The sequence below is a fragment of the Ambystoma mexicanum genome, chromosome 2q (assembly GCF_040938575.1).
Source record: "Ambystoma mexicanum isolate Mex_15411 chromosome 2q, UKY_AmexF1_1, whole genome shotgun sequence".
Taxonomy (NCBI): Eukaryota; Metazoa; Chordata; class Amphibia; order Caudata; family Ambystomatidae; genus Ambystoma; species Ambystoma mexicanum.
The window spans coordinates 1,395,471,350-1,395,491,501 of NC_090924.1; the positions used below are offsets into that span (position 1 = coordinate 1,395,471,350).

At 45.9% G+C, this 20,152-nt stretch overlaps 1 protein-coding gene across 2 annotated transcripts in view; it reads right to left on the reverse strand.

Annotated features, from left to right (window-relative positions):
- The window catches only part of KCNH8 (potassium voltage-gated channel subfamily H member 8), a 1,879,819-nt gene that overhangs the window by 811,558 nt on the left and 1,048,109 nt on the right, over positions 1-20,152 (reverse strand). For both annotated transcript variants that reach the window (XM_069648885.1, XM_069648884.1), the window contains exon 4: positions 10,795-10,922. In XM_069648885.1, coding sequence (XP_069504986.1) covers positions 10,795-10,922 — 128 coding nt within the window. The remainder of the gene's footprint in view (positions 1-10,794; positions 10,923-20,152) is intronic.

The window sequence follows — 20,152 nt, forward strand, 5'->3', positions numbered from 1 at the left end:
AAATGTTGAAGTAATTATGGGCAATGAGGATATGGTTTGCATATTCAATTTGTATAATTGACCCTCCCAGCGATCAAAGACTTTGGCTTGCCTCCAGGAATTAGCTGAAGGTATGAGCCTGTCACTACTGTATTGTTGTGGTTGATGATTTAAATCTCCAGCTAGAACCACACAACTAATTTGTTGGAGCTTGGCACAACCAAGATGAGACTTGGGATATCCCATCGCTTATTGTCATCCCTCCCGCTGCGTGCATTGCCTCTCCCTAGAGTCAGTGAGAATTCTCCATAGATTGAATTGTAGTGCCTGCAAAGGCAGTTTTGAAAGTGATCAGCCTGCAAAAAAAAAGGTTCAGTGGAGCTAATGGGAGCTCCCTGATCGATTACATTTTAATCACAGGAAATTATTGGTACACAGAGTATTTTGCAAAAAAGGGGCAGAATATCCTGAGGTGAAATTTTGACCTTATGTTCCCCCGAGAGCACTGCGTTCCCAGCCTTCTGTGACTAGCTCAGTTCCTAGGTGTGGGCTCTCTTGGGTTGGGGGCTGTGCTTTCTCGGTGGCTGCGGCACTGGCTTGAAATTCCATTCCTCTTCACCTGCGTGCTATTGAGGTCTATTTTTCTTTCCGGTTGGCCTTGAAAACATTTCTTTTTTAGTTTCCTGTGGGTACTCAGCCAGTGCATACATTGCTTAGGGTATAGCGCTATGATGCCTTTGGGCGACCAAGCTGCTTTACAAGTGTCGATAACTAATAACATAACATAACAAGAGTATCCCGAAACGGGAAAGTCCATATATAGGAAAGGTGTTTAGCTAAAAGTTATTTCATTTCCGGCATAATCTACCTCCTTCTACTATCCTTTTCGGTAGTGTGGATAGCGCTAGGTCAAGGCATAGTTGGATTGGAGTCCCATAGATTGTGATTGATTTTTGAGCCCTCGCAGAGTGTAGAATCACTTCTTTCATGGCGTAAGACAACAAGGCTGGCCCTTAACACTATCAAGACGGTACTCATGCTTGTGGCCACCGATCCTAAACTCTGCAAACTAGAAGACCAATGCTCCCAATTTGTGATTGACGATTGTGCCATAAAGGTTAAGAAAAAAGTCAAGACATTGGGGAATTATCTTGACTGTAATCTCAACATGAAGGTGCAGGTCAGCATTCTGGTGGCTTTGTCCACATACTATGTTAAACAGCTATCTCACGCATGCCCCTTTCTCTCACAAACTGGTAGAGAAACGTTAGCTAGAGCACTGATTATTTCTAGGATAGACTAATGCAGTAGTCACCTGATCGGCCTTCCAAACTGCAAATCGAACAGACTGCAAGTGGTGCAGAACAATGCTGTCAGGGTTGTTATGGATAAGAAGAGATCAGATCATATTTACTTGTCGAGAAGGGAGCTTCACTGGCTCTCTTTTAAGGAACGTATTCTTTTTCGACTCTTGTATGTCTCTTTTAACTGTTTGAAAAACTCTCAAATAGTCTTCTCCAGTTAACCACCCCAATTTGCAGATTATCGCAGACTAAGGTGGGAGCATTCTATTCTGAGGCTCCCATTGCTTGGAACAACCTCCCCCTGAAATTGAGAACTGAAAATTCCAACAGAGTGTTCAAAAAAGGACTGAAGACCTATCTGTTTAACGACCACTATCTTGGTTTGAACGTTAGTTCTCATGCACCTGTTTCATCTCCAATGGCTTCTAGCCATTTTTTATTTGATTTGTGTATTTGTCAGCACCCTTAAACCTTAGGGTCAGTGGACCTGCGCTATATAAATCCTAAATAAATAGATAAATAATGCTGCCAGAACCTCTCGTGAGTGTGCCGCAGGGTCTTCTCTCTTGGGCCCAACACTGTGTATGCCGTCGATTTTCACCTCATCTGGTTGTACATCCAGCATCAGGTCTCTGAAGCATTGTTGTATTATGTTTCTTAATTATTTGTCCCTGTCAGCCTCGCTGAGCCCCTTCACATACATATTCGTCCTGCGAGAGCGATTTCTCTGGTTTTCTACCTGCAGTTCTAGGTTGTGTGTAGCTCTGACTACTTGCTGAAGTAATTCGTCATTCTGTCAGTCAGACCTCGCTCTGTCATGTCCACTCCAGCCCCTAGGCCGTTAACCTCTTCTCTCACTTCTTTCAGGGAATTCCTTATATCATCTTTCATTTTTGTGAGTTGAGCTTGGAATGCGTTTGTCATCCTATCCTCCCATGAGACATTCCAGGAGGTCCTCTTTATTCAGCGCCATTGCTTTACTCATGGTCTGTGGATGTTCTTCACCATCCACCAGATGGGGTGGTTCTGGGTATTGTCATCAGCCGCGTTCCAGTTGCCCCTCTTGTGTGGTGGGCTGCAGTTTGTTTTTAGATATGGCGACCTTCCCCTTCGCACCTGACATTTGGAAGACCTCTGCTTTCTTATGTTGTGCGATTGGGCTACCGCCTTCGACAGCTATGTGGTATTTCCCTGGCTGGTGTAATCTGTTGATAGTTGTCCTTACTCACCCCTGTGTCTTGTTTTCCGTCGATCTACCGAGCGAGAGGGGTCCCCAATCCAGTACACTGGGCCAGGGCCCACCCTCTGTGTCACACTTGGGGCAGTGAGGCTGTCCTGTCGACCCTTTGCCGTGTTGTCCAGGTGCGTGTTATTCCGGGCTCCCCTTGCCCCTTGGGATAATGTGTCCCATTAGGTTTCTCTACTTATGCCTCCCTCCCTGTATTCTGTGTCTTCCATAGGGGCTGCTGGGTATGCCCGCCTTACTGCCGCTTGTCTCTGCTCCCCGGCCCAAGAGCTCTGGAATGCAAAGTTATTTCAAACTTCCTGTTGCTGGGTGAGGGATGAGTACTCCGAACTCCGAAAAGTGCTTCTCTCTTTCCTTGTAGTGACGGGACCCGCTTCCTGCTCTTCTGCCTTGTAGAAGTCGATTCTTCCTATTCCACCCCTCCCTGCGGGTTGCAATCCCCAAGTTACTGCCTTTATATGGGGTCAGGTTCCTTGTCAGCCGTCGATGGCCCCAGTGCAAGTCTGCTGTGCCTGACCCATGTCCTTTCCTTGCATACAGCGAGAGGTATTGAATCATTGCTCCAGCGGTGTCAGTGGACTCACGATTTCGATCGGGCTGAGCTGATCTGCCCTCCACCGCTCATTGCCCCTGTAGAGGCTGCAGATGTCGGTGTCACCCCCGGGGTGTGAGACCCACTTTGCGGGGGGGCTCTTGCCTTCTCCCCCGACTGCTCCACTGTTCTACACTCGGCTTGCCCAGGTCTCAGTCCGCTCCACTCAGGATGAAGGATGCGTGCCAGCACTGATACGTGCTCCAGAGCCATGGTCGGAGGGTGGGGGGCTGCTTAGGATCTAACAGGCTTCAAACTTCCTGTGGCAGGGCAGGCAAGCTCCTCCTGCTCCGTCGCGAGTTTTGTCCTCCGCTTCGGTCTTCTCTTCTCGAGGATTCTCTGCTATTGTCAGAGTTTGCACCGGGGTGTGTTACTGTTTTTTGACAGCCCGGGCGCCTGCTTTGTCTTCCTCGGAAAGGAGAGAAGAACAGTACGTTGTCACGCTCCGCCGGCCATCTAGGCATCTGCTAAGATATTTTAATGCGTATATTTTCGATTATAAAATGGCTTCTGAAATATATTCTTTTATTCTGTCATTTACATAGCTATAGTCTACCATTCTGTGCACGCCATAGTTCCCATAGTTTCCAATCTGATGGATTCTTCAATCAACTTTGGCTGATAATAATCAACGGTCCTTCTGTGATTACCATTATGTGGGACCATCGCTAGGGACCAATCTGTCTTTTAGCAGTAGCAGCAATAAGGAGCAACCTGTCAGCGTTTATGATTTGAAAATGAGGCGATGTGAAGGTGTTGCGTTTGAAAGTGAAACAACTCCTTATCTTCTGACTAATGGAACACCATTTGGGTTCACAAATATTGGTGATGGAACATAAGGACACAAGGAACATCAAAGAAATGAAACACAGGGATTAATCGATCGCTGAAAGCAATCAACGTTTTATGAGTAACCTATATAGAACATTTGAAGCATGCAACGTTCTCTAGCTATAACTTCTATTGGCTAAAGATATACTTTTTCTCGTGGACATAATCTTCTATTTTGATCGTTATGCGAAAAATAAAGGTACTTATAACATTGTAGACTATTGTTATCTTCAAAATAAATGTTTTCTTCTCCTATTTGTGAAAAGAAAGAAAAGTTGTGCGCTGTGAGAGGGTCTGTGTATTTATCTTTCTGGTTCTGCGTTGGGTAATGTTATGGCATGGGCGATGACGGTAAGTTTGGCCACGCTGCCCACGAACGTCATGAAATTAGGTGGAGTATATCGTTTGGACACGTGGTGTCAGTTTGAGGGGCGGGCAATCAATATTCTTGCTGTGAGGGCACCTGAATTTAGGGCGATGTACCAACGGATAAGATTAGCACTAGATGGCTGTGCCCAATCCATTGATTTTGCATGCTTAAATGTGAGGAGAACTAAGGTAAGATGCATAGGATTTTTTTTTTAGAATATAAAAATACATGCCCGATCGACTGGGACAATAACATTTGTGAGCGTGTATTTGTTTATCACAGTGCTATGAAGCAAAACCAGTTGGAGATGCGTGCTATACAAATGCCAGCTAACATATCAAAGGTACACAGACGTAGAGCAACAACTCACCAGATCCCTATTAATAAAGGCATTTAGCATCTGCTGTGTGTGATTGCACCAGCACACCGACATTTCATGTTTTTGCATTGCAAACAACTGCGTAATGTTATTGCAATATGTGCATCAGAGTGAAAAATAAAGATCACTAAATACACAGTCCTGCAAAGTCAAGCATAACTATTGGGCATGCAAATGCATGTCAAATGATGCTTCTATTATAACACAGATCACATGGCTAGAATTAGCGAATCTCTTAAATGTTGTAAACCTGGTTCCTCAGTGTCAGCAGTTTACAGGACTGCCAGTGACACTGCCAGCTAAGCCTATGGATGGTATTTATTACCTCAGGCACCTAGTCGTCTCTGGCGCTACTGCTGCCTGTGGCGCCTGTGGCAGCTGGGCCGGCCGGCTGGCTGCTGCCTGTGAGCCCTGACCTGCTGCTGCACTGGGAAGAGGCTGCTGCTGTGGGGGGCGGCTTCTGACCTCAGCAGAGTGAAGCCATGAGGTGGGAGGCAACCTGGCAGGTGCCGAGGCAGACAGTGCCTGCCAGTGCCCAGTGCAGTGCCCATTGCCTAATCTAAACACAAGCAGCAAGAACTTCAGTCTCTCTTCGTCCAGCCAGGCGCTATTACTGCATGGTGTGCTTCTGCCTCGCTCGTCACTCCAAGTCAGACTCCCCACCCTGGTGTGCTGCCGGGCTGGGTGCTTGTCTCAGAGTTCACTTCTGCCGGTGCCTGTGGCCAAAATCATCATGACGAGGGCATCAGGGAGGCCCAGCAATAATCTCTCCCTCTCCAGAGAGAGTCACGTGTTATTGACCTGGACCTGGTGGCGGGCGGCTCACAGTCTGTGTGGGCGGCTGCTGCCGCATTTTCATTGGGCCACCCGCTGTTGTTTGTTCCCCGGCGGCCCCCAGAGCCCCAGCCCCCAGGCACAAATTGCTTTCAACTTTGCAAAGTGCCACAAATTTGTTGTTGTTACTTCCTGCAAAGTTGAAAGCAACTTAATGGGGCCCAGCCCAGCCCTGCATGCAGGAGGCAGCCTCATCCTGCCCCACACAGTCAGGTGTTAAGTTTATATTAGCATATAGCACTTCAGAGCGAGCCAAGCCCACCCGCATGGTTGCCCCCCATGGAGTGGTGGCGCAGCGGCCCCTCTACATGATGCATTCACGCATCATAATTTATGATGTATGCAAATCATCAATGCAAGGTAACAACAACGTGTTTGTTACCTTGGTTTGATGAACTATGCTGCGCAGTGCCCAGCCCAGTCGCTGAGTGCCAATTCCGTCTGTCGGCGCCAATGGCGAGTCGAGCTACTCGGGCCACGGACCGCGGGAGGCAGCTCCAGCGGCACACTATCGGCTCGGTAGCCTGCCATGAAACAAGTCAGTGAGACTAGAGTCAAACTCAACAACAAACAATTTTTAAAAATGTTTTAACCAGCCCAGCTCGGGCTGCGGCGCCAGCACCAGCAGCGGCACACTATAGTTAAACGGACCAGGGGCGGCTTGTGAAAAACCGGCCCCCAGGACCTCAAGGTTGTTCGGCCAGTGGCCGAACGACCGATAGTCCCAGTCCGACCCTGGTTGCAGGTGTAGGGTGGAGCTGTGTTCCAAATAATTAGAGCCTGTGTGGGGAAAGCAGGACTCCCTGTTGCACACTACTTGATGTGGTGCTGCCCTTTTAAGAGTTTGGGTCATGACGTGGTTAATCAAAGGGAGCTTTGCAACCACATGCAGCACAACGGCAGCTGACTCCATGACTGGCAAACTGGTGTCTGTGTTCAATCATAGTGTGGTATACCATGTGAGCACAGTTTGTGTGTACTTCCCTGGTCCTGGAGCTAGGTACTGTCAGCTCCTGTGTCCGACCAGGTGATCCTGATCATAACAGGGTGTCCCCCCCTGCTTTCAGGCGGCCACCCCGACTGCGGCATAAGCTGTCTTGCTGGTTGCCCCCCGCAACTGGGTGTCTGAACTGGGTGCCCCGAGCCAGACACAACAGTTGGGAGTGCCATTTTACGGTCATTGAGCACTTTTATTCTGATATTTTATTCGGAATATTCCTTGACAGTTTTGAATGGGGAAAGTCTGTTCCCATTGTAAATCCTGCATATCACTTTGAAGGCGGCCAGGCAGCCAATCGGCAGCAACTGCAGGATATGGAGGTCCAGGGTTTATAGTCATAATTTCGAAACCAATAATGTCGAAAGTCAGTTTTTCGAAAAAAAAATGTCGAAAAAAAAAATGTCGAATTATTTTTTTAATGCATTTTTTTTCGGAATGGGGGGCTCCCCCCAACCCCCCTTTTTTAAAATTGTTTTTTTGCTTTACCCATTTTTTTTATCCTGAACCCCAAAATAAATATATAATTTAAAAAAACGGAATTCGACATTTTTTTTTTCGACATTTTTTTTTCGAAAAAATTGTCATTCGACATTAGTTTTTCAAAAAAATGACCGACCACCGAGGTCCAGAAGATGAGCTCTTCAGGTCTGGGGGGTCACTACGGTATTCCACCCACACTGGAGGGTGGCCTGTCGGTAGGTAAGGGATCCATGTTTCTAGTTTTACCTGGTTGAACTGGAGGTGCTAAGGTGCCATCCACCGATCTGATATCCCTAGAGAAAAGATGAGTGGTCAGGGCTTGAAGCTAGAAAGAGGACACGCAGCATTTGAAGATATCTGGGGTCCACTGCATTGTTGTACCAGATCCACTTGAAGTATCGGACCTAATCTGTAAGGGGGCTAAGCTAGACATTTTTAAGAGGAGGGGTATATGTATGGCCCCTAACAGATTTGCAGTATCCCGTATCTAACAGGGTGGGGGTCCGAATTCAAGTGATGACTTATGTAACCTCATGCTTGGTGTCTATTCTGGGGGGGGTCTGCTCTGGGGCATCCAGCAGGCCCCCATCGTGTTATGGGCATTAGCACCATTGAGGCCAAGTGCCTCTGGGGATGGGGGCCTGCAATGGACATCCAGCAGGCACCAGGGTGCTATGGGGAATCAGCACCATCTGGGAGTGGGGACAGGGTAAACCATGCCCACAACCATGCAGACCTCTGCCACCATCCTGGCACAAGGGTCCCACGGCATCATAGCCTGCAGTCCCGTGTTCACACTTAGTTGTTCCTCTTTAGTTCTGGTGCAAGTGTCTGCAGAGGCTCCTTTTATTAGCATGGCCCATGTTGAAAGGGCAATACACAAGGGAGGGACACATTCCCTTAAAGGGGCAACACACTTGGGAGGGTCACACACCACAATGTCATCAGCAAACCACTTGCATGACATTAGTGGCGGAAGCGCCCCGGGAAGTGAAACAAAAATGTTTTTTTTACTCCCTGATTCCTGTTATTAAATGCACCCTGCTCCTGCGCTGGCGCCAGCACGAGTGGGGACCATTTAATTTCTGGAGGGCGCCTATTGCGCCTTATGCCCCCGTGCCAGATCGGAAGAGCTCTTGAAAGACTCCCCGAGTTGGCGTGGTTGGTGTGCTAATGGTAGGGTGACCAGACGTCCCAGTTTTCCGGGGACAGTCCCAGGAAATCGCCCTCCGTGCCAGGGTACCAGGAGTTTTTTTAATTTTTATAAACCCTGGGTTTGTGGGCTGGTGGCAACGGTCCAGGTTTTTGCTGGGGCTCGATTTCGAAATCCTGAAATCGGGCATGACGTGACTCTTCCTGCTTGTGAATGGAGGCGTGAATGCTTTTCACGCCCCCATTTCCTCCCCCTTCCACTCCCCGGCTGCTTCCTCCAATGAGATGAGTGTGCCTGTGAGTACCTCCTCCCCCTGCAACAGGCCAGAGACATAAAAGTAGGACTACCGTTTTATTTGTGTTTACTTAAGTTCTACTTCTATGTGTATGGCCTGTCCGTTTTTTTTAATTTTATAAATCTGGTCACCCTAGCTGATGGCGACCCAGGCAGTCTCCCGGGTGGCCCTGCCTAAGGCTGGCACAGACTTTACGGTTGCGGTTTCGCTGTACATGGCTCAGCTCTTTAATCATACCTAATACCATGCCACCCCACTTGATATGAATTGTGAACTACAAATGACATGCACTCACTATATAATTGTGACATGTGGCATACGCACGAAGGGATATGTGTGTGGCTTTGCAGACTTGGCATGGCAGTACTGCCACTGAGGAACAGCCTTGAATTTTAGTGATAACTTGGAGCTGGAAAAGAAAACTGCAAAAAAAGGAGGAAAAGCAAGCCTGTGATGCCACTGATTTGATAGTGCTTGCTGCAGAGTAATGTGGCTCTTATTGCCGTCCCTGATCTATTGGATAAAGTTCCCGCAAGTGCAGCGTATGGAGATATTGCAAAGCACCCAGAGGTTATTGATCATAAATGTTGCACGCTTCAATATGGTTTGCAATACACTTGCCGCGTGCTATCATTGTGACCCCTCTACTGCTTGGTCTGTTGCAGCCCCTGTTGAGAAGCCTTTTCCAGCTGTGCTTCTTTACGGCAGGAGTAACCACATATGTACAGTCTAACCCGCCTGTAATTCCGGCCGGCGGCGGGCAAACCCGCCTTGCCGTCTCCACCTCCAGCTATCCCAGTATTACCAGGGTATCAGGGCTGGCAGAGTAACGGTAAATTCCCATTCCCATGGAGTGATCAGTTGCCGCGATCACAGGCACCTGTAGTAGCGGCGCCTGTGATTGCAGCAATTATATCTGCCCATATGGGTCTGATCTCACGGCAGGTCAGGACTGCCCGGAGATCCGCCTCCCCCACCGGCCGATCCGGAACAAATGCTGGTGCTGGAAATACCAGCATTTTATCCATAATTTTTTCCGGACTGGCAAAGTTGTAATGAAGACAGCAACTACCAATCACTTTAATGGAAATCACCAAGAAAGATGGCATTGTGGGTTAAAATGAAAGGTACCAGGCAGATAGTGTCCTGCCTCCTGTACAAATCCTAGAGAATGTGAAAGTCATTACCAATCAGTATTGATGGCATTTGGTAAAATGCACGGTGGGAGTTGCAATCTTCCGATAAAAACCTGAAGTATTGTCCCTATTACAAGCGACGCGTGAGATGATATCGTGCTTGTAGTGAGAACATCACCAGACTGCCAGCTGTAGCAACTTATTACAGTCCATGCGTGAGTTGGCAATGCCCCTGGCAGCTCCAGCATCCAGCAGCTCTCATCGATCACTAATCGATTGTGATACGAGAGCGCCAGGGGACCACTCTGGTGGTGATAGTGCCCCCTATACATATCCTTTAACATAACATATGGGAGAGGGTGCCAGACTATCAGCGCTGTTTGCAGACTCGGTAGGAAGGTGTCTTTGAACGGGTAAGGGACAGGGGGCTTGGGAAATAAAGACAGGCAAGGCAGAAAGTAGAATGGCGGAAGTTCAAAGGCAAAAGGCTAATAGGACATGAACAGTACTAGAAGAGGGTGGCATACATTTATGAAAAAAAAAACAATAACAGCACACAAAGACAAACTAAGGGAAATAGGGAAAAGGTGAGCTAAAATAGAATTAAAAACAGATCTTGCTAGGATAAACAAACATAAAAATAGAAAGAGAGAAAATGGAAATTGTATATGAAGAAATAAATCAGCGGGATGGAGAAAAGGAAAGAGGAGTTAAAAGAGTCAAGAAAAGATAAAACGTTGAAAAGGCGAAAGTGCTAAAAGAGTGATGTAGAAAAGGAGAGAAAAAAGATTTAAAAGAAAGAGGAAAGTACAGAAAATGAAACGGGGGAAATAATATGGCTGTGGGCGAGGGCAACACCCGTGTATCATGAAGACCAGCACACCCCCAAACATACATTATAAGGGCATTGCATGTCACTTTCGAGTTCTGTGACATGATACAGGCACTCAGCCTGTCACTCATGTCTCTTTGGTGACTTGGGAGACCCTAGTTAAGACCGATGGGGGGTACTTTATCTCATATAATACAGGCAAGTAGAGCAAGAATGGACTAGGAACATTGTGTCACGGTTTGTATAAACATATGGCGAGCTTAATGACGTGGGCTATAGCTAATACACTGTGAGTGTGCCCCAATTAGCACAGAGCTGGCGCGCTTGCGCTTGATGGCCCGCCATATACCCCGCGATACGTACATTATTCAGTTTGAGCTTGTTCTTCTCTCGTCTTTGGATGTGCCCAGAGATGTGGTAGAGCACTGCCCGGCTCCGCCGCCGCGCCGATTCAAAGTGGGACCCGGCTTTTCCTCTCCCCTTGTACTTCTCTGCAGAAAGAAAGCGAGAGACAATTAAAACCCAGCATGGATGTGAGGTGGCTGTCCTGGGGTCGCAGTGACAACAACGATAGGCAGCGCTTACAACATTTATATAATGCATGCAGCTTTTCGGGATCAGCTTCCCCTCTGCTGAAAATCACAGATTTATAGAAGGAAAAGCCAATTCTCTCGTTTAACAATTTTAGAATTTCATTGTCAAGATAACAGAACTTAAAAGGAGAGTGCTGCATAAACCAAGGGACCCACATCAGAGCGGAAAAGCCGACGGAGAAGCTGATGGAGAATTTCTCTGTGATGGTTAACATGGCATGCAATGGACTCGTGAAACGTGGGATCATCATATGCAGGAAATTGAAACGGGGCACACAGGCTCAGATTCGAAGGTAGGTCTGGGAAGAAAATCACTCTATTCACATACACCTGGCTGCCCTTAGACACGGCTCTAGAAGGCTTGCAAGGCTCTAGTTGTACGGTGCACTGGTCAAAACGTGCACGTTTTAATATAGCGCTTCATGCCAGACTCCCTCCACGTCTAAGTGCTGTGATAAAGGTGCATAAATGGAAATACATAATTATACAAATTAATGGCACGTAACGTTTCAGCTTTGGAAGGATGAAGGGCTGAGTCGAACCAGCCTGGATTTCAACCTGTGAAAGGACAGAGGAGAGCACCTAACTTACTGAGCTATCTTATCAACTCATACATTCAGAACACCGCAATGAACCTCCTCATTCATGGCAAAGCCTGTGTAGATTGTGTGCCAGTGGCATGAAACAGTGCAGCCAACACATTGGAGCATCCAAACAGCCAATCAGATCTCAGAAGACCTGTCAAAATTGGGAATTCCAATGGAGTTTCATCGGGCGTTCTGGATTCAGGATGGAGGAATGGAAGTAGCCATCAGAATCATGCATACTCCCAAGTTTGGGAATCTGAGAGATCCGCATTCAGAATATCTCCAAATGGAACCTTGTCGATGGGAAACCTCTATGAGTGCAATGTCTGGCTACTAATGATAGGTACCAAGGTAAAGGTGATACTCTGTGTGCATGCTGCACGCCATCCTTATCAGGTTATTTGTTCCTTATATTGTCTTTCTCTGACTGCGGGGTACTTTGTCTCTTATTTTGTTTGTTTGTTTGTTTATTTATTTATTTGGTATGGCGCGCAAAACCCAGAGGTAATAGGGCTCAACAGGAAGGTAAGAATACATAAAAGCTTAGTTACAGGGTAAGGCACAGGTGAGTAGAAAACATAACATTACATTTCGTAGAATTTGCATATATATATATATATATATACATATATATATATATATGTATATATATATATATATATATATATATATATATATATATATATATATACCGTTAATGACATTACGGCAGGTCAGTTTAAGGAATGTACATATGTACAGTCAGGTTGTCATGGTTCAGTCAAGGGGATCGTTGGATCGTAACCAGGACAGAGTGTTTCGCCTAAAGCTGTAGCAGGATTGGTCTGTTCTGATGTTGAGTGGAAGGGCGATCCAATGTTGAGCAGCCATGACAGGGAAGCTACTGCCGCCCGTTTTCTTTTGTCTGAATTTGGGTACCTGAAGGCAGTGAGAGTTAATCATTCTGGTGGGGCGGGTGGAAGTTGTTTTTACTATTCTGGCTGCGAGATAGGGGGGTGGCTGCATTGTTTAGGCATTTGTAAGTGAGTGATGCTGTTTTTAGTGAGATGCGGTCGCAGATTTTGAGCCATTTGAGTTCTCTTCTTTTGTTGGAGATGTGTTCCTTGGATGGTAAGTTAAGGGCTGTTCTGAGTGCGTTGTTTTGCAGTGTTTGAAGTTTGTCGGTTATGTATTTGTTGGCTCCTAGGTACAAGGCATTGCAGTAGTCAAGTCTGGAGAGTATTAGCGATGATGATACAGTTGGCTTGGGAGAGGAATGCTCTACTTGCCCCGAATAGCTTGCACGTGTAGGCGGTAGAGGATGCTAGTGAGTTAACTTGTGTTTTTAGTGACAAGGCTGAGTCAAGGTGAAAGCCTAGAGTTTTCAATGTTTTGGCGACTGTGATGGTGTTACCATCAATGATGAACGCCTTGTAGTTGTAGCTGAGTTTTTTTAGATTGGCGTTAGAGCCGAGGAGCAGGATTTCAATTTCTACATCATTCAGGCATAGGCCATGTGTGGCCATCCATGCCTGAATGATGAGGTATATTTTGTTTACCAAGGCCGTATCTGAGTCAAGTTGCCCAAGAGGGGTATGAGGATCTGGGTGTCATCTGCGTAATTAGTGTATGTGACACCCAGTCTGTCCAACTTGTCAAATAGGGGCTTGGTAAAGATGTTGTAGAGGGTTGGGGAGACACATTAGCCCTGGGGTACACCACAGGTTATTTTGATGGGGTCTGCTGAGGCTAGTGAAGAGAAGTCTCTCATAGTTTGATTGTCCAAGAATGATTGGATCCAGGCTATGGCATCTTTCGTGAAGTGGGCAGCCGAGGCCAGGTGTTCGCACAGGACTGTGTGATCTACCAAGTCGGAGGCCGCCAACAGGTCGAGGAGGAGTAGCATGTCAGTGTTTCCTTTGTCATTAATCTCATTGATTTGGGTTTTAAGGTCGATTAAGGCTGTCTCAGTGCTGTGCTGCGATCTGAATCCAGATTGACGGGCTCCGAATAGGTTGTGAGTTTCTAGATAATGCTGGATTTGTAGGTATGCTACTCTGTCTATTATCTTTAATAGGAAAGGCACTGTGGTGATGGGCCTGTAATTAGTGGGAATAGCGGGGTCTAAGTTTTGCTTCTTGAGGAGAGGCAGAACCCAGGATTCTTTGAGATTACTTGGTATGGTGTTGGAGGAAATGGATGCGTTGATCAGTTTGGATATAAAGGGAGCTAAGTCCCTGGCAGCATCCTTGATTATCTGGGGTGGGCAGTTATCACCTTTGTAGTTGGAAGGCTTAAGTGAGGCGATGACTCTTTCTGTTTCTGGGATGGAGATTTTAGTGAATCTGAAGAGGTTCGGGCTTGATGGGTTGGTTATTTTGGCGTGATTTCTAGGAGATGATTCGTTAGTGGTTAGGGAGTCTTTTTTCAGTGCGATTTTGGTTTGGAGAGTTTTGATTTTGTTGGTTGGGGTGTTTTGGATGCTGGTACACCATTGTTTGTCTTTAGTTATGTTATCTGGCGGGGGTATGGGGGATTCTAGTTCCCTTAGTATAGCAAATAGTTCCTTGGTATTGGAACTGGATTTTTCGATTCTTTCATTAAATAGGTTCTTTTTTGTGAGTAAGATTTCTTTTTTGTAGTTATTAGCGAGGAGCTTGAGTTGTAGTTTGTACTCTTCTCTGGGGGTATTGTGCCATAGGGTTTCTAGTTTCCTTTTGCACATTCTTAATTCTTTCAGGTGGGGGGTGAACCAGGTGTTCAGGTGAGCTTGTTGTTTGCTTTTTTGCATTTTTAGGGGGGGGCAATGAGGTCTAGTACTTTCTTCACAGCATTGTTGTAGCTTTCAACTAGGCACTCTGGATTTACGGTGTCGGGGAGAGCATCGAGGGTTGGCAGTAGAAGTTGTAGGAGGTTGTCAGGAGTTATATATTTTTTTGCTGTAGTGGGTAGTGGTGGTGTTTTTAGAAAAGGGAAAAGGGAGGTCCTCTTTGTGTTTTATAGAGGGGCCTGAGTCTGGAGGACAAATTTACACTGCAGACAAAAGGGGGTGGACTCTGGCTGCCTCTTCCTCTGAGACACTCACAGGTGTCGCACTGGCATACAGGAAACCAAGTCTACACTGATAGGACTTGTATTTCTAATAGTAGAACCCAACAAAACTTTTTCAAAGGTGATAAAACGTCTTTATTTAACACACAACAAGTTTTCCTTTTTTATAATAGATATACAAACTAAAATTCCACTTTCACAAATTGCATTTGCATTATATTGTATCGGCATATAATGTCAACAACACATGATTGTTAGTACAACATAGTTATCAAGTGCAATGTTACTGCGCATGCACTGCAAAAGAGTCGACACTCAAATGTGTTTCCAGCTATGTAACAACACAGGTGTTGATGGTGGGTTGTTCTATAGCTTTCCTCAGGACTGTAGAATGAGAAGGAATCGAGTAGTCTTTCGTGTGTTGCTCAGAAAAAACTGTGGATAAGGAACAAGAGAAGGAACGTGTGTTGTTTAAAAGGTTCTACTAGATGAATAACTAAAATCATGATGCAGTGCTCAGACATACCTGTCTTCAACAGTATTTTGTGTCAGGGCAAAATGATGCGTGGGGAATGGCGGATCCAAGTGTGCCAGACCAAGGAGAGATCGTTCTCTTGAGTTGCAGAAGAGGCTTCCACAACAACATATAGGACACAGCATGTTTTAAAGAAATGTGTCCTACTTGTGTCATGTAATTGACAACAAAGTGCATGTGAAAAATAATTGCTGGTGACTTATTATTGATCGGTGTAAAAATCGTGAGACAGTGTGGCTAACTGTGCAAGGACGAGTGTCCTATTCGGTAATCTCTATTCATTATATGAGAAACGAAAAAAGTTTTTATATGGGGCCTGACAGTTAAATGTCCCTATGGGGCCAGTACTTGTAATATCCCGAAGGAGAGAGCGGTATGCTTACCTTCTCGTACTGGGAAGAGCTCCCGAAGTGAGCTGTGTATTCCGTTCGTCGCTGGATGTGCACCGCACATGCGTTGTGTCGTGCCGGGGACGCGAGCGATCAGAAAAAGACGAGAGCGAGCAATTTGCGCATGTGCGTGCGACTAGTGCTGGAACTGACGCGCGTGCGTTAGAGGAGAATGCGAGAGCCTACGTGTGTTTGTGGCTTAGTTACTGTTGCTATGTCGCGTCAGAGGAAGGCGTAGTCTGTGTGTGCGGGGAACTAGTCCCGTAGTTGTTATGTATGTAGGGGGTCTGTGTAGTCCGGGTGTTCATTTTGAAAACAACAAAAACACAACACAGTATACAATATGAGCTTGAATCTCAAAAATATAGAACTGAACATGTACATTCGTTCATAGAGACATGTTCATGTTTAGATAAACAGACTTTTGATACTTTGAAAAACATTTTTGAACATATTTTTAACATATTTTTAACACTAAGTCCGGTGGTTTTAAATGGTTTTAAAAACCAGGCGTGCTTCTCCTTACTGTAACATCATTGTCCCACTTTCTGCATCTTGATTGATTAATGGTGGGAGGGGCAAGGTTGGGAAGTACAGTGCTGGGAAATAATTGTATGGAGGTATACATCGGTTGGTTATGTATTAGAAGAATAGGTTCCACTCTATACAAATGTTTAATCCATTTTTCACTGTATCCAATCTAGATACATGGGTCAACAGTGTTGAGCCATGTGTGGAAAGACTCTAATTCTAAAAGAGTGCCTCTTCAAACGGTGAAAACATCGTCGATGTATCTGACCCATCCAATTAGGTTCTGTTTTTATATATTGTCTTCATTGTAGATGTTCTTGTTTTCCAAATGGTCCATGTACAGGTTTGCTATATCAGGTGCAAAAGTTGAACCCATGCTTGTTCCTCTTATTTGTTGAAAGAATTTTCCTTGGCACAGACTTCCAGTGGGCGATCATCCAAACCATAGATGAAAAAGAACGAGGAGGTGACAGAGACCTAGCCCTGAGGAAATTGGAACAGAAATGGATCCACAGATTGGATACGGTGAAAAATGGATTAAACATTTGTATAGAGTGGAACCTCTTCTTCTAATACATAACCAACCGATGTACACCTCCATACAATTATTTCCCAGCACTGTACTTCCCAACCTTGCCCCTCCCACCATTAATCAATCAAGATGCAGAAAGTGGGACAATGATGTTACAGTAAGGAGAAGCACGCCTGGTTTTTAAAACCATTTAAAACCACCGGACTTAGTGTTAAAAATATGTTAAAAATATGTTCAAAAATGTTTTTCAAAGTATCAAAAGTCTGTTTATCTAAACATGAACATGCCTCTATGAACGAATGTACATGTTCAGTTCTATATTTTTGAGATTCAAGCTCATATTGTATACTGTGTTGTGTTTTTGTTGTTTTCAAAATGAACACCCGGACTACACAGACCCCCTACATACATAACAACTACGGGACTAGTTCCCCGCACACACAGACTACGCCTTCCTCTGACGCGACATAGCAACAGTAACTAAGCCACAAACACACGTAGGCTCTCGCATTCTCCTCTAACGCACGCGCGGCAGTTCCAGCAATAGTCGCACGCACATGCGCAAATTGCTCGCTCTCGTCTTTTTCTGATCGCTCGCGTCCCCGGCACGACACAACGCATGTGCGGTGCACGTCCAGCGACGAACGGAATACACAGCTCACTTCGGGAGCTCTTCCCAGTACGAGAAGGTAAGCATACCGCTCTCTCCTTCGGGATATTACAAGTACTGGCCCCATAGGGACATTTAACTGTCAGGCCCCATATAAAAACTTTTTTGTTTCTCATATAATGAATAGAGATTACCGAATAGGACACTCGTCCTTGCACAGTTAGCCACACTGTCTCACGATTTTTACACCGATCAATAATAAGTCACCAGCACTTATTTTTCACGTGCACTTTGTTGTCAATTACATGACACAAGTAGGACACATTTCTTTAAAACATGCTGTGTCCTATATGTTGTAGTGGAAGCCTCTTCTGCAACTCAAGAGAACGATCTCTCCTTGGTCTGGCACACTTGGATCCGCCATTCCCCACGCATCATTTTGCCCTGAGACAAAATACTGTTGAAGACAGGTATGTCTGAGCACTGCATCATGTTTTTTAGTTATTCGTCTAGTAGAACCTTTTAAACAACACAAGTTCCTTCTCTTGTTCCTTATCCACAGTTTTTTCTGAGCAACACACGAAAGACTACTCGATTCCTTCTCATTCTACAGTCCTGAGGAAAGCTATAGAACAACCCACCATCAACACCTGTGTTGTTACATAGCTGGAAACACATTTGAGTGTCGACTCTTTTGCAGTGCATGCGCAGTAACATTGCACTTGATAACTATGTTGTACTATCAATCATGTGTTGTTGACATTATATGCCGATACAATATAATGCAAATGCAATTTGTGAAAGTGGGCTTTTAGTTTGTACATCTATTATAAAAAAGGAAAACTTGTTGTGTGTTAAATAAAGACGTTTTAGCACCTTTGAAAAAGTTTTGTTGGGTTCTACTATTAGAAATACAAGTCCTATCAGTGTAGACTTGGTTTCATGTATCCCAGTGCGACACCTGTGAGTGTCTCAGAGGAAGAGGCAGCCAGAGTCCACCCCCTTTTGGCTGCAGTGGGTAGTGGTGGTGCCATGATTTTTTCTTTGCTGACTTCTTTATTAAGTGATAATGAGAAGTCAGTGAGATAGTGGTCTGTCCAGTGTTGGTTGTGATTTTGGTGATGGTGGTATCACAGTTCAAAGTGGCGATCCCGTCCAAGGTCCTACCTTTGTTGTGGATGGGGGTGAGCACTTTTTGGATTAGGCCATGTTCAGTTAGCATGTTGGCTATGGCTTGTGCTGGTTTGTCATCGGGGTCATTCAGACCAAGATTCAGGTCGCCTAGTAGTAGTATTTGAGAGGTGTCTTTTGTATTGTTGGCTAGGAGGCTGGATAGGTCTGCCTCGAATGAGCCAATGGGGCCAGGTGGCCTATATATTAGGTAGATGGTTACGGTGCAGCAGTTAGAGATGGGCAATTTGGCTGTGAGGAGCTCGCAAGATTTGAGAGGTGATTAAGTCAATGGTCTTAACTTGAGATTAGTCTTTGCTATGATGGCCAGACCGCCTCCTCTGTTATTGGGTCTGTCCATTCTGATTATTTGATAGTTTCCAGGGATGGCTATTGAAAGTGCTGGGCCTGCTGCTTCATGCAGCCAAGTTTCGGTGATTGCTAGTAGGTCTAGGTTGTTGGTGGATAAGGTATCTGCTATTTCCGTGGCATGGGCCATTAGGGATCTAGCGTTGTTCAAGGCTCCGGATAGAACAGTTGTGTTGGGTGAGTCCTGGGTTGTTATAGGGATAGGTTTAGGTTGGATGGAGTTATTACAGGGCGTGGTTAGGTTGGGACATACTGTAGGATGTCGTGAGGTAGATCTCAGAGGATGATTAGGGGTTTTGTTGTGGCAAGTGGGCTCATAGAGACGGGGTAATCTGGCGCGAAGCCTGATGTTTCCTTCTGTGGTCGGACAAGGTACATTTTCTACTGGGTGCATGGTTAATGCAGCAATAGAGGTGGTAAGGTGTAGTAAGGGCATGAGGAGGTACAGTAGGGTAACCGTTTGACTCTTGCTAATGCACATTTTATAGAGAGTGGTTATCTGAAATTACATTTGGTAGAGACAGTAAATGTATAGCACCTCGAGTAGCATCAGGTAGGATACAACAACTAGTATAAGGCAGGGCAAGGCTAGTAGTGGTAGCAGTGGTATGGTACAACAACTAGCATCAGGTAAGACACAGCAACTAGTATAAGGCAGGGCTAGGCTAGTAGTGGCAGCAGTGGTATGGTACAACAACTAGCATGACTAGTATGTGACAGGCTTAATACATGACAGGACTGATACATAATGGCAACGGCGGTGTAGCGTATCGGCTAACATCAGGTAAGGCCCAACAAATCGCATAGGGTCAGATTAGTGTAGTGGTGGCCACAGTAATGAGGCACAGCGACTAGCGGCAGTTGTGCAAGGCAGTGCTGATACGGTAGCAGCAGCAGTCGTGCGCCGTGGCAGTTAGGCAAGTTCTGACAAGCAAGGGTTATGACTTGTAAAGTAAGTCGCGTGAAAATAGTATGCAGTTTTGGGTGTTCTCGGTCGCAGGTTTGGCGGGTGTGTTTACCGGCTTCACAGTGGGATTTGATGAAGGCAGCGGCGAGCGGATGTTGCGCTGTGTGTCTAGTAGTCCTTCCGCGTGGGGCTGGTGGGTGGGCAAGGAGTATAACTTGTGGCTCTGGGCACGGACGGCACCAGACAGGTGCACGACAGGCTATGTGCCTTTGCAGGAGTGCCTTCGCTGGTAGGCCGGCGTTCGCCTGCCGGTTCCGGATAGGTTCTTGAAAAGGCAAGATTGCCCAATCACGTCGCTTGGCTCCGCAAGGGAGGAAGTTTGGCAGAAAAATGGTGTGTGAGACACGGAGCAGCCATTTTTAAATGCTGTACCCTCATGGTAGGCAATGGCGGTGCACGCCAAAATGC